The following is a 16100-nucleotide window of genomic DNA, read 5'->3' on the forward strand; positions in this document are numbered from 1 at the left end:
AAGGGCAGGGATCTTGAACCCAGCCAAGCCAATAGAGACCCTAATGTTATCTTCTTTCAAGGATTTAGAGAGGACCTTAGAGCAACACACCTTGCCAAATCGATCTCCATGGACTGAGCAGATGAGAGGCGACACTCCCTTGCCAGATGTTCAGATTGGTCACAGCGAAAGCACCTGTGTTTGGTCCCAGCTGCAGAATTTCCTCAACAGCGTCTTCTGCCCGGGGTGCCAGCCTAGGGTTCCCCACCTGTGATATCAGCAACTCCAGCGGCCTGGGCTTGAACTTGAGTGACCGGAGAGGGTATTGGCACCGTTTGTTGTTCTGTGGTAAGGAGAGGACAAGCCAGAGGCTGGGGCTGAGGAAAATAGCTACAATGAGTGACCATTGGACAGTTGGACAGGAACAGGAACCAGACTATGGTAACCCCTCTGCCTCCAAGTGGCTTGTGCCCCTTCCAATCTGCAGGCCAAATACAACAGTGAGTTGACATCACTCTAGAGCATTTCATCACAGAGATCATTGGCTATCCCAGACAACAATGAGTAAATAGTGAGCTTTTCTAAGATGCGTTCAAAGGAGTCTCCACGGAACCAGCTTTGGATATGGTTCAGCAAGTCCTGCACCTGCCCTCAGATAGGGCAATATGGATCGATCTGCCAAAGCCAGAATTTACACCCCTTAGCCAGGGAGCTAATAGCAGTACGAGGAAGAATTTGCAGCTTCAGGAAATCATAATCATCAAGTCTCTCAAGAGGGAGGTTTCACATCCCTGGTCAAAAAAGATGCCACGATGGCAGTCTAGTCTTGCTTGTCCCAACGCATCGACATGGCAGTGTATTCAAAGTAAATGAGGAAACACTCAGGGTTTTCCGAAGGAGCCATCTTCACGGGCACATCCCTGAGATGGGTAGGGGCTGGAGCACTCGCAGGCACGTCCTCTGGTCAGGTGGAGGGGGATAATGCTGGAGTTGAATGTGCTGAGGCTATTGAGTATCCATCTGTGCAACACCCCACTTCTGGCACCACTTCTCAAGCTTTGGTCACAGAATTGCATGAGAGACAGGAATGTGAAACCAGGTTTCCAAAGAAAAATAAAAATTGTTGAGAAGGCAGGAACAGTCTCAAGACTTTATTCAAAATAGGAGTTTTTCTTCAGCATACAAGCACGCAAGTTGCGAGCAGCGATGTGGACAGTTATTCTGATTTTGCTACCCTCTTCAAGATTAAAAGAACACAAAACCTTTTTCCTCAAGCAGGCTCAGTGGCTGCGAAACACCGGCTAGGGTAGACGTAGTCTAGAGAAGCAAGGACAGCAGAGAGAGCAAAAGGCAGGTCAGAGCTATGTTTTAAATGTTGTGGAACAATCATATTACACAGTAAGTGTGGAGCTGAACTTACAGACTGAAAGTTGAGTATGCTGCTTTCGCATTGGTTTAAAGTTTAACAGAGTGTCAGCACACAGCTGCCAATGATGGGCGGGAGGAATATGCAGCAGATGTGCTATTCACTCTAATGATGAATAGTCAGCGACACTGGTCATAATATATTGTAAACTTAAATAAGGCCAAAAAAGAAATAATTTAAATTGATGTGTGCAGTGGGTTAGTATTGCTTCTCATTATGGAATAATAATTGAGTACATTATGATGAACTTTTTGATGAAACAGAAAGTATTTACGACATTATTAGCCCATTTGAAACAATTCCTGCTGGAATATTCTGTAGACTCATAGACTTAAATTAAAATAACAAAATAAAATGAACTGCCCATGCTTTTAGTGTTTCCCAGTAGTGTATTAGAAGTTTGCTATAAATTTTTATGAGTGGTTCCAGACCTGGATGTCAAAAATTAAACTTTTTTTTCTATGGATATACTGTGTAAAGGAAAAGCTATTGCAATGCAAAAATGAAGATGTCAAGGAAATTGCTACATTTTTGATCAGACCCTCTGTATATAAATTTAAGTTTTAATATAGACAGGCCTTTAAGCTACACAGAGCATATGAAATTCCTGTTCAGTTAACATCTGCAAAATAATATTAAATCAAGACCTTGAGGTCTCCAACAGATACCACTTTCAGCTACATAACCATGTGTCTCCATTTTTGATGTCACAATTTACATGAAATGTGTTTGAACTTTTCTCTAATCAGGTTTTCACCTTTTACTATATATGCTTGTTAAAGGCATATTTGAAAAATCATAGCTTGCATCCATACAGAATGTTAAATACTTCTATCATGTCTTATTTTTGTGCCAGTTTGTGTAGGCTGTAAAAGTTTCTACTCTTTCAGTCTTTACTCTTAACTCATAGACTGCAGCCCTGGAATAGTCTAATTAAATTGTTCTGATGCAATGTTCATGTTTTTTGGTTTAATCCATCTAATGTGTTTTGCTCACGTATCTTCTCTCATTATCTTAAGCAACATGGCTACAAAAAGATTGTGAATGAGTTGGGTATGCCCAAAAAGATAGAAAGGGCATTACTTTTAATATAAAGCTTGATGTGATAAAGCAAAAGTAAACAACCTTATTAAACAGTATTAAATTAAAGGAAAATGTCTAATTAGTGACTAATGTTACTATTAAAATAATTCTGTCAATTTCTATATACTTTGGTGCTTATTTGGGCGCAAATGAGGTAATTGTCTCGATCCAGGGAATGCTTTAACATTTTCCAATTTAAATTATGTATAATTGTATGTTCATGGTCCAAAAATATAAAGGAGTCTTGAGGAATGTATTAGCTTTACATGAGTCTCATGGAACGCATTCTCTTCTTGTGCAAGTCACTAATTCAGTTTTTTCTTTCCCCAAAACTGATAAACCCTGTTCCTAACAAATGTTTTAAGACAGAGGTTCCCAAAGTGTGTGTCATGGGTCGCAGTAAAGAGCTGGGGTGTCAGAGTTTGCAACAGGATTTCTAAAATAAAAAAAAAATGCCTTATAAAATAAAGCAAAAAATGCCTCTGGGGCAAATGTTGACTTTTGTCGTCAGGAGTAGTTGAGGGTGGATGTCGACATGGGTGATAATCAACTATAACCATAAAAAAAAAAGTCATTGTTATGGTAAAGGTAATGAAGAGTAAACAATGGCAAAAATAGCTACTACATCTGACAAGAGAGCGAAGCAAATGTGCAAAGCAAAATAATCAGTGGACGACATTTTGTGTGTTATTAGCTGAAATGGACTCTGAATTGTTGGACACTGATTTTGGTGCAAGTGATCTGGAGATCGAGATCAAAAACGAAAGTGAGGTACCAGCATCAGCTGATCGCTCCCCAGTTGATCATGGTGCTGAACAGGTTTGTGTAGCTGACGCACCTACAGGTGAGGGACAAACCAGGTGGTTGTCGCACTGTGACCGCCGCTGCTGCCAACACCCCTACCTCCACCGCTGCCAGAGTTGAAAATATCTAAGGATTCATCTATCCATAATGAGACGTATTTGTACTTCTTAATATTTTCAAGAACTTCTGTTTGAATATATTCTGCCATATCACCTATTCTTCTTTGGATCATATTTTTGGAGAGAGGTATTGTTTTCAGCTTGACAGCTTCTTTTTCACCAACTATTATTTGTACCATATCAACAAGCTGTTGGGAAAATCAGATTTTCGTCAATTGTATGTGGCTTACGGGCTTTTACAATGTAAAATGCAATTCGATAACTTAGTAATAATGCTTTTTCATTACTGGTGGTTACTAAAGTAAACACGGCTTGCTGCTTGTGGAAGTAAATTAGCTTTCTTTTCAAAGAATTCCACAGGCTTGTCTTTTTTGTCTGGGTGTTTGGTATTTAAATGTTGAAGTAGCTTTGATGGCTTCATACTTTCTTTTAACAGCATTTGTTGACAAACTACACAATGGAGTTTATTGGAAATAACAGTAAAACCATATTTGAGATATATTCATCACTGTAAAATCTATTTTTCTTTTTATTCTTGTCACATAGAAGGATCCAATGATCTTTAACAAAATGGGCATAGCTTGTACTTAAGTTTGAATATCCGATATTATACATGTCACTCACCAGCACAGTGCATAGCTTGGAAATAATGCCTCATTGTGCTTCACTGCTTATATAAATAAAGCTGAACTGAAATTTCCAGAAGACTCCAGTGCCATCAAGCAACGATGCAGCAACACTTAGCACACACTTTCTTGAATGTGGTGGAAAATCCAGGAAACAAAAAAGAACAAAGGCAAATTTTGCAACTGGGTAACTAATGGCACCAGTACTTCAATTATTTGATAACTATTTTACCACCAGTCAGCTGCTGTTTGTTTATGAATGGGATAGAGTACCATAGTGGGGGGTCGAAAACAATATTCTCGCCCAAAAGCAGGTCATACTTTAAAAAAGTTTGGGAACCACCATTATCAGAAATGCATTAAATAAGAAATCAGACAGGCATTTATTATATTGATTTTGTATGAGTTGTAAGTCATAAATACTTCTATTTAAATCAACTGTAGAAATAGAAAAATATATATTTTAACTAGCTGTTTTACCCGGTTTTATCCAGAAAAGTTTGCAATACAAAAGATATCAGTTGTAATGCTGTCGTTTAATTGGCGGTATTAGAAGTACTCTATGTAAGTAAATGCTTTTCTGTATACAATATTTGTAGTGTTTTTTTTTGTAGTGGTTAGGGATTTGAATGTTATATTTCAATCTCTGAGGTTCTGGGTTCAAATCCTGCTACTGACACTTCATCTGCTTCTTCTAGATGAGGGGTCTCCAACCTTTTTTCCCCTGAGAGCTACTTTTACAAAATGAAAATGGCCGAGAGCTACTCATGTTTTCTAAAGTTTATACTCATAGCTTATTTTAACCCACACAAACTGAATAAGCTTGTTTTGCCTTAACATTTACAAAATGTTGGTGTCCACAACTCAAATTTTGCATTAAAACATCACAAAACATATTTAGTTCACCTGCAAGTGCATTTTGTATATCTGTATGCATTTTCTAGTGTATCTCAAACTATTGAATTAAAACATGAATGCTATCAAAACAAAACAATGCAATTCCAAATACACAGATATGACTTATTCATTTGTCATTTTGTTACATGTCACTGTTTCACTTCACAAGAGTATTCACATGTCCAGTTGCATGTGTGATGTGTTTTTTTAGTTAGTTAGATGACTGGCACTGCATGGAGTCCACAAGAGAGGTGTATAGTGGAGTGTAGCCACTTAGGTTCACTCTTATGGAGTCATTAAATGTTCATCTGTCAGTCTTGTTCTGAACTTTGATTTCATGACATTCATGTCAGAAAACGCAGACACTCAAAGGTATGTAGACCCAAACAAAGCAGACCTTTTCAGAGCTGCTTGGTGAAGATTCTTATAGTTATCTGGCTCTACTAAGCTCCAGAAATGCTGAGAATGCTGTTGAGACTTTAACTGCACATTATTTTGAAAGTTTACTAACATATAATATATAAAATCCAATGTCTGTCTGTCTGTTCGCTTTTCACGAGAGAACTACATAACAGATTTAGATCGGGTATTTTTCTATAATTTGCTTGAACATTTTGGTTGATTTTGTGACTTCTCTCATTTCGCTATGTGTCATTGTTCACTCGCAGTACCGATTTATTTGCGCAAATCCAAGAGACACGCAGCAGGCCAAAGGGAGGGCCTTCCTCACTCACTCGCCAGCTTCAGGGCGTGTTCCTTAACTCCGCTTAGCTAGCGAACAAGAGAACAATTGAATTCAACTTTGTTTGATATTTAAAATAAAGTGTTACTTTGGTCTTGATGAGTTTGAGTCCGGATATTCTCTTAAGTGTATGCCACATTGAAAAGATAGATTGCAATTCAGATTGTGGATCGTGATATGATTTTTTGGAAAGATCGCCCACCTCTAATTTGACTAATCAAGTTTTCAAATTTATGTGGGATTCATTAACCCTTTGGTGAGCTACTTGGAAAGGGATTGCAAAGTACCAGTAGCTCACGAACAACATGTTGGAGACCCCTGTTAATAGACTAACTGGAAAAACAAAAGAAATGCAACCAATTATATCCAGTAAGTTGTCTTGGATAAAGTCATCAGTCAAATAATAATAATATTATTAGGTCACTTGTGCTGCTATAAATTGAGGAAAACATTCCAGCATTGGATTAACAGTGATCGGCTTTTGTCGATGGTCATTGGATAACCCAATTTTTCAGGAATGTGTATTCTTCTGAATCTGTTTCCTTTGGAGTTTTGCAAAAGTTGACCCTTGATCAGGGGCTATATTGTATACAATGACCAAGAATGTGTATGTCTGGGGCTCAAAGATCAGGGACTGGGCACCAAGCCCTCCCTCCTGACACTGCTGATGCAGGCATAGAGTAAAAGTCTGTGGATGTATTTAAGGTGGTACTGCTACCACCTCATCATCCTGATTTCAAAGCCCATCGACCTTGTGGAGGTTGCAGGTTTCCCTCAAGTCTACATCGGTTTTTACTCCTTTTACATTATCACAAACTCAAACACATGCTGGCTTGGTGTTTATAAATTAGTCTTGTGCAAATGCGGCTGTGTGCATGAGTAGACCCTGTGGTAGACAGGCATCTTGTACGGCTTTATTGCTGTTGGGATTGTTTCTGACCTTCCACAACCATGAACTGGATTAAGAAGATTGTTATAAAGTTAGTTCATCTTGAATTTTTTCTGACTTTTCATGTTCATTTTGGGTTTTGAAGTATGCAGGTTCTTATTTTTATAATGTTTTTTAGATTAAAAATGTATTTAATGCAATTAAAATGTTTTCATATCATTTTCTGTTTCATGAGTGTGGTCATTTTGTGGAGTGTTTTCCACAATGTCAGTATATGTAATGAACTTCCATAAATAGGATATTACAAGCTAATGGCCTGTTCTTGTGAAAGTATTTTTGTGCCCACTGATGTTTGTTTTTTTAAATTTCCTGCAGCCACTGTAGTAGCCTGTCAGCAATCTATGTAAAGGATCAAAATTCTGACCTCTGATCTTTCCCCATGAGCATGCTGTATTTGATTCCTTAAGCCATATTACCTGAAAAATTTTACTTGAATAAACCCATGCAATAAACAGCATTTTGTGAAGTGTATTCAGATCCTGCATAACGTATGCAATGTGATAATCTAGCACACATATGTGGTGATTATAAACAATGTAGGTCAAAGTGATGTGCTTAATTTTATATTCCAGTTTTTTTAACTTCTTTGAAAAAAGGGTCAATTACACCACTTTAGAGTTAATGTAATTGAATTCTTTGAAACAACACAGTTTGCACATACATAAATAGAAATGGTTTGAACTTTTAGCCAACAATCTATATGCAAATACTAAATGGGAATGAAAAAATAAATTGTGTGATCTGCTACATAAATTAAAATAACAGCTGCTTGCATCAGCTAATCAAAGTTATCAGACTTCAATTGCCTTACTCTTTGTAATGGAGCTCTCATTTTTGGCAGGTACTACTACTAAAACAAATTGAAGGGAAGGGCAAATTTTGAAAAGTCTAGAATACTATACATACTGTATTTGTCAGTGATCTCTGGAAAAATGTAAAAGCATGGACATGGTTACATTTTATCATTTATACATCCAGCAATTTTCTATTATAGGTTTTGAGAAGATCGAACTTTTCACTGGTTATGTGAAACCTAAATATTATGCATGTACATGGGACATTTGAATTCTAATATAAAAAATGTTGTAATAGTTTCTCAGTTTTAAGCATTTTAACATTCTGTATATCTAAAAATGGATAAGATCACTGCCATCATTTTGAGCTCACTAATTGTTATTAATTTCTAAAATGATGCATTAGGCATCCATATGGTCCATATGACTTGATTCAAATGCCAGAGTGGCCATTATGTTTGTGGAATCTACATATTTAACTTGTATCTCTGTGTTTTTTCCCTCTGTGGGTATTCTACTTTTCCTTACACATTACAAAGTAATTAAACTGCCCATGATGGACTGATACCCTATCTAGGAGTGGATTTTCTCAGTCAAGGAATTTACTTATGAATCGGAAAATAGGCATCTTGAGGAGGATAGACAGCATCTAATGCAGGGCAAATAACCAGTGCAGGGCAGGATGCCAATCCATCATCAAGTATACTTATTCATTTGAGTCCAAGAGGTGCTTATGGGAGCCTAAAAAAAACCCAGAAAAATGCACAAAAATACACAAAATGTGCATACTCCACAAAGCTGGTGCTCAGGCTGTGATTTCACACAGGACTTTTCTGTCATGAGACAACAGCAGTGACTACTGCACCCAATTAATATTCAGCATTTTTCTCAACAACGAAATCAGCTAAACCTAATAAGAATTTAGGTTGATTAGCTTGTAATATGGTTAAGGATATTCACCTTCGTTGTTTGGGCACTGTACTGATTTGTTCTGTACTTTGCCTTCTGTTTATTTTCTTATTTGGTGATCAGTTTGTATTAATGTAATCAAAAATAGTCATTGTGTAACAGAAAGAAATTATTACGCCAATTACAATTGGCACCAGTCACCCATTGTTCCCACTCCAAGTTCACTACCATACTTCCAGGAATTGTTACAATGCTAACTTACAACACCATCATACCCAACTAAACCAACCGTTACATCACATATTTTTGTGAATAAATGGTTCGACCGGGTAAGCAGCAAAATCCCACTTGAATGGTCTGACGGAATGCTTCACTAATTTGTGATACAGACAGCTGTAGATAAAATAAATGGTATACTGAGGACAGCTGTAATGCCCCATGTGCCTACTGCCTTTGCATTGCCCTCTTCCCAGAGCATCAATACTCTCAACAGAGGAATGAGCCAGGGTAACACAGTAAACAAACGTGAGACTTACTTGTCAAAATCTGTAACTGTTTAACAGTGCAATTAAAAACTATTCAATAAATAATGCAATAAATAATCCATCAAACCATGTCATCAAAAACCAATAAAGTGCTGGGGTGTTTAAAATCCTCAACCCAATAAATAAGTTAAAATCCAAATCAGACAGGTAAAATTACTATATTTCTTCCTTGGCACACTTTCTCTGTCCTTGTTGGAACTTAGGAGGTACCTGTTAACCTGGAGCTGCCACCTCTGTCAGTCTCCACAGTTCCGAGTGTGCCGTGCCATCTCCTGGATTATGCCATGTCAGGACTCCTTTCCTTGGCCTGCCCCTGTGGCCTCTCTCACCCTCCAACCAGCCCCACTTTCAGTTTCATCAGCTGCCAAGAGTGCAGCCTCCTTTCAGTGCTACTCCAGCCCTCTATCCTGATCCCCATAAACTCATTAACTAACTAACTCACTAATGCACAGCTCCCGCCCAGCAATCATCATTTACCACTGGCAAAAGCCAGCATGTGTGTGCCCCAACATCTACCTCAAAGTGATTATTTTAGGAGTGTTCCATTTTTAGAAGTTCAGCAGGTAGTTCATGGGTCACCAGGAAGCCTTGCTTTGTTGCTAGTGACCATCACAATGATTTGCATCATGAAGACTTACTTATGAATTCCAGCACAGCACCATTAATTCTTTGTCAGACATTACACATTTAAACTGTGAACAAATGCTGGTTTAGTGATTTAGGTTTTCTGGTAACGATTCATAGCATTCCAAGTCTCGGTCCAAGTGACACACCTGAATCTTTCCTGCCATGCGTTTAGAACAGAGTGCATCAGTCTAAGAATCCTTTCTGTATAAATCTGTAGAGCGAAAAAAACAACCCTTAGCCCAGTAAGTTGGAGGAGAGTTTAGGGTATCATATAATTTATTAAGCCGTTTTCTATGAGCAATTTTGAGAATGGCTAGGCAATACTGACATGACAAAGGAATATTTAATCACAAATTAATTTAGAAGAGGAGGAGGAGAATATGTCACTCCCCAAAATATATGAACATTAGTAGGTACATAAAATTTAAATGTAATAAACTGGGAAGTGTGGTTGTGTGGTGCAAGGTTAACCCTATGCCAATTAATCTGATAGCCTGTTGAATTTGAAAAGGTCTAAAACATATGTGAGATATTTAGGAGCATTACCTAAATACAGAATGACATCATCAGGATAAAGAGAGAGACTCTGTGGCTTTTATTATGTAGCAAAATATTTGTAATCATCTTACATGTACAAAGAGCCTCTTTCAGTGCCTCCTGTGATAAATTAAAGGAGACAGGAGATCACTGCCAGGATCCCTTCTCAGTAAGAAATGGGAGAAAGAGATGTTTGAATACCATGTAGAATACTGCTGAGGGAATGGAGTACAACATTTTAATCATGCCCACAAATACCACGCCAAACCCCTTCCTGTCTGTAACCTGTCAGAGTATTGAACAGTTTAGCAATTAATGGCATTACGGCATGTAGTGAGAGCTATGGTGCAGGCTGAGGAAATGAGAAGGCCCTATCAATGGAACAGATAAAACCAGTTTAATTTGATTGGATGAGTTTATCAGTTAGAAACTGTATTTAGTGAGCTAAAAGTTTAGCAAAGAGATTAGCATCTGATTTAATTAAGGATACTTCTGTGGGTAGAGTCCTTACCTTGTTTTAACAGGAAATTGATAGTCACTGTATTAAGTCTGAAATTTAGGGAGAGGAAATGGCTTTATTCAGTATTTGAGAGAAAGAAAAAAAAAGAGATCTGTTTCCAAAAAGCTGATATGAGTTCTGGCAGAATGCCATCAAGCCCAGAAGCATTACTTTTATTCATTGCAGCAATGCGTTAACCAGAAAACCATTGAGGAGGAAGCTGACATTATCTTCTGCTACAATAAATAAACATAAGGCAAACCACACAAGATAAAGCCTAGCTCTTTTATTGTGGAATATGTGGGGCTTACATGGTTAATTATGGATTGTCCTACTCTTGTGAACCCTAAGTTTAATACATTCGCATACACACACACTCCACAGTACTCCAAATACGAGGGGGCTGATATACCTTACTTATGGCCACTTACAAAGGTGGATTACACCTTCCAGTGCTGCTCACTATTGACAGTGTCTCTTCTCAGCTGCTGTGTAGGAAATAAGACATAATCTTCCCATACCAGGTGATCTATTTTTAATTCTTTTTAAAGAAAGTATGGTTTTAAAGCAAATCAAAATTTATTGTGATATAATATAGCACAAATCAATGAATAATGTAAAAATATAAATGAATAGTAGTATATGAGTAGTAAAACCTGTATGTAAAGCCGCTATGGCCACCCAAAGGCTTTATATCAGGCACATTAAAAATATGCTTTCTATAAGGATGTTATAACTGAAGAGATGCAGAAGGATTTGCATTTGTGCAATGAATTGTTCTGGAAAGTGGTTTTTTGAACTTCAAAAATCTAGCTGGCACTGGACGGTGTCTCTCTGGGTCAACTTTATAAATCACTGAAGTGAGTCTTCTACACTGGGACAAAAAAATTTAATTAAATTATCGTATAAAACATAGAAACAAATGAGGTAAAGATCATCTCTATTTTTTAGAAGGAAACCAGAAAAATATTTATTGCAAGGCGTATCAAAATTTATACTGATTTTAGCCAGGGTGTTTTGGTCGCAGAAGTTGCGTTCCACAGCTGTATAACACTGGGGGCCAAAACTGGGTGTTTAGTCTTATGTTTTTTTCATTCAAAACATGTATTGGAGTGCATTTTTCTTCTTTTCACATAGGACAAAATAATCACAGTACCTCTGATGTCCAATTTATCACCCTTAATGAAAATGCGAAGGTTCTTAAGTACGATGGTCTACCTGTCATTTTTAATATTTACACTTAAAATTAAACTTGTCTCTCAGTGCATATATTGTAAATAGCAATTGGAATTACTGAAGTTGTTATTGCTGGACTATGCCAGTGTGATATTTACTATGAATCTTTTCACCTAAATTGAAAACTTCCATAATCACGTTGAAGAGTAAAGCTGGAGGTTCAAGGAAATGTGTGTGGTTTATTTTTATACCTTCTATGTGGAAATGAAGCATGTTTTAAATAATAGTACCTGCATCATAGTAAGTAAAACAATGTATTGGAATAACAATTACTATCATATATAATGGATGTGTATTATAATTAAAAATGCTAACTTGTAATTTCTTTCCAATATTGCATTGTCATCACAAGGCCTGGAGCATGGATAAGTTAGCAAAACTGAGAAATTGCAAATTAATCACCCCCATTAACGATCATCAACACAAGGCAGACAGCATGCCATATGTCTGATGTCTTCACCAGGGTAACAAGTAGTAAAAAGCAAATATACATGTGTAAACTGGTAGCAGCACACATATATTCGTTCACTTGTTGTGTGCAAGCATGTTGAACAAGATGCATTTTGGGAAATGGTTTTCATAGCAACCCTAGTAAATGAATGAGTAACTTCGGGACTTCTTGCCAAATGAACGGGTTTCCTAGAAGTGAAAGCATGTCCTTATTCTGAATTTGTATGTCTGCATTTCGAGTCTTAATTTTGGCATTACTCATTGCCTATAGTTTATAGCTCCCATATGAGTTTATAATCCTCTTAGAAATATGTATGTAGTATTTTCGCATCTTTTACAAAACATTTTCATTAATTCATTTTTTTTTATCTCCTGCAGGTAATGTGTTTGTAGTTAACCTGGCTTTTGCAGATCTTGTGGTGGCATTTTATCCGTACCCTCTTGTGCTGTTTGCCATGTTAAATGATGGATGGTCCTTGGGAGAAATTCACTGTAAAGTAAGCGGGTTCCTAATGGGCCTCAGTGTGATGGGCTCTATCTTCAACATCACTGGCATAGCAATAAACAGGTACTGCTACATCTGCCACAGCTTTACCTATGACAAACTATACAGCTACAGGAACACCCTGATCTTTGTTGTTCTTATCTGGGCATTCACAGTAATTGCCATTGTGCCAAATCTTTTTGTTGGATCACTTCAGTATGACCCTCGCATCTACTCTTGTACATTTACACAGACAGTAAGCTCTTCATATACAATAACAGTTGTTGTGATCCATTTCATTTTGCCAATAATGGTGGTGACTTTCTGCTACCTGAGGATATGGATCTTGGTACTACAGGTGCGGCGAAGAGTAAAAACTGATATCAGGCCCAGGCTGAAGCCCAGTGATCTGAAAAACTTTGTGACCATGTTTGTTGTGTTTGTGCTTTTTGCCATTTGCTGGGCCCCTTTGAACTTCATCGGCCTGGCAGTGGCCATCAATCCAAAGGATGTAGCTCCAAAAATCCCTGAATGGCTCTTTGTTGTCAGCTACTTTATGGCGTATTTTAATAGTTGCCTTAATGCAATAATTTATGGACTTCTCAATCAGAACTTCAGAAAGGAATATAAACGAATCATCATGTCTTTGTGGATGCCAAGATTTTTTTTCCAGGACACATCTAAAGGAGGAACAGAAGCTATAAAAAGCAAACCTTCTCCAGCATTGAACAACAATGATCACATGAAAACGGACACATTGTGATGAAGCAATAAAATAATCAAATTAAAGCCTAAAGCTATGATCAAATTAAATTATTTATCTAATTTTATATGTATTTTGTATTCATTGGAGTGCCATATGTATGATATGTAATCTAGTGTATTTATCATATCCTTATACACACCTCAGGTTGCCTACAATACTGACCTTGTAGCAATACACTTATATTTAAATTTTTTTTTTTAATTTTGAAGAAAAAAGTTTACTGAAATTGAAATAAATTCTCTACATCTATAGTATGTTGTCAGTTTGTTCTTTATTCTTGACAAAAGTGATAGCACTCCCAAATGTAGGTGAAAATTACAGAGTTAATATCAACTGTTTCTTAACCATACAGTGCATTTTAGAACAAAGAGACACTTAAATATAATATTTAAGTGAAAATAGTAGTACCTCACTGTTTCTCTATATTATGTTATATACAGTATATATATGCTCTGTTTGGTTTAACACATATAGTTTAAAGTAAAATGTGATCAGATCTTCAATAATATAATAATCAATAAATGTTTCTTCAAGTGAACCAAAACAACAAACAGTAATTTAATTTCTTCATTAAAGAAAATTAAAGTGATTGACCTCTTTAGTAAATGATTATGTCACCTTCAGTAGCACTAACTGCAAGCAAATATTTTTTACAGTTATTAATGAGTAACATAATGTTCTCTATGGATATTTTTACTAGTCCACATTATAGTAGTACTTCAGCACAGTAACATTTGCTGTTTTTTTGAGGAAGACATTTTTTAAGGTCTTTACATAGAATATAAATAGGATTTGGCTCTTAGTGTTCTGCCATTTGAAAATGTCCTGGTCAAAAGGCAAACAAGAAAATGGACCAATAAAAATAATAATAACAATGACATTTATTTGTATAGCAGATTTTAATGCAAAAGATATAGCTCATAGTGCTTTACAAGAAGTTAAATAAGAAAGTTACATTTACAAAGAATAAATAAATAACCATAAATTAATAATATAAATTACATCCATCCATTATCCAACCTGCTATATCCTAACTACAGGGTCACGGGGTCTGCTGGAGCCAATCCCAGCCAACACAGGGCACAAGGCAGGAAACAAACCCTGGGCAGGGCGCCAGTCCACCGCAGGGCACACACTAGGGACAATTTAGGATTGGCAATGCACCTAACCTGCATTTCTTTGGACTGTGGGAGAAAACCGGAGTACCCAGAGAAAACCCACGCAGACACGGGGAGAACATGAAAATTCCACACAGGGAGGACCCGGGAAGCGAATCCAGGTCTCCTTACTGCGAGGCAGCAGTGCTACCACTGCGCCATTGTACCGCCCAATATAAATTACATAGTACAGATAAACAAGTAGGTAACAGAAATGGTCTTTAAGTACTGATTAAATTGCCAAGCCCGCTTTTAAGTCTGTATTGATTATAACCATAAGTCTGATGCTATGGTAAGATGGCCAAGCAGGACAAAACAAAAGAAATTAGAGTGAAAAAAAGTAATTTGTAACACGCAATCATCCAAACCCAGAAAAACAATAAATTCAAAATAAACAATATCAAAACTATATCCAAAATGCTAACTAGGAATCACAGTCAAAAACTAAGTAAAATGCCCTAAACTGACTGTTAACTAAAAACCCTGAGTTTTGTCATGATATCCACAAACTTGGGAGCCTGAAGAAATGCACAACCATTTTAAATAGTATCAGACCAATGACATTGTGCACTGAATCTTAGGTACAATGAGGCATGCATGCCAACAGCTACAAAATAAAAAATGGCAGTGTACGTAGAAACGTCACAGAAATTACGCTAAAAATAATGGTGATGGTTCCAATTAAAATGGTTCCAAATCTATTTTGAATTGAGCTCTTCATGCTCAAATACTCCTAAATCATAAGACTTTGATTAGACCATTCCAATTTATTTCTCTGACCATTTTTAAGTAAAAATAAGTGATAAAAATAAGTGTTTCGTTATGGCTCATCTGTACTTCAGATGAAACAATCAGTAACATATAGGAGAATTTAAGGTTGTTTCAATAATGATACAGAAAGTCATACAAATTCTAGTACAGCATGACTTCCCCACACCAGGGGCCTCACGCGTAACAGCATGCGTAGAATCCACACTAAAACATGGTGTAAGGACAAAAGTGGAAATGTGTGTACGCACAAAAAATCCAGATGCATAAATGTGTGCGTTCGCCAACTTCCACATTCTTCCGCTCCATAAATCCCGGTCAATGTGAAAAGTAACGCATGTGCATGCGCCTGCTGCCCCACCCAAACTCCTCCCAGAATTACACCTCTTTGAATATGCAAATCAATATAAATAGCCCTTAAGCTCAGCGTTCTGTGAAAAGGCAATGGCAAAAGCACAGGGTAAAATAGAAGAATTTCAGCGAATACCAAGTGGAGGCAAGGAAAAATGTACTATTTTTTGTTTTAAACAGTGGTATAAAGAACAAAAGGAAGTTGACTGAGTGACATAGAGTGTTGGACAAACTCGAAAGCTCCGGTTAACAAAGTTGCGCAATGCATGAAATAAAAAAGAAGTTGTCAGATATCAAAGTCGCCATGAAAAGGCGAGTCGTAGCCCACCATCTGAGTGTCATATGAAAGCTT

At 37.1% G+C, this 16100-nt stretch overlaps 1 protein-coding gene across 1 annotated transcript in view; it reads left to right on the plus strand.

Moving 5' to 3' along the window:
- Positions 1 to 13711, plus strand: part of mtnr1bb (melatonin receptor 1Bb) — a 129746-nt gene extending 116035 nt beyond the window's left edge. Inside the window, exon 2 of the mRNA XM_028801167.2 lies at positions 12601 to 13711. Within this exon, the coding sequence (XP_028657000.2) occupies positions 12601 to 13469 (869 nt within the window). The 3' untranslated portion in view covers positions 13470 to 13711. The remainder of the gene's footprint in view (positions 1 to 12600) is intronic.
- The last annotated feature ends 2389 nt before the right edge of the window (positions 13712 to 16100 follow it).

This window comes from Erpetoichthys calabaricus, chromosome 4 (assembly GCF_900747795.2).
Source record: "Erpetoichthys calabaricus chromosome 4, fErpCal1.3, whole genome shotgun sequence".
Classification (NCBI taxonomy): domain Eukaryota; kingdom Metazoa; phylum Chordata; class Cladistia; order Polypteriformes; family Polypteridae; genus Erpetoichthys; species Erpetoichthys calabaricus.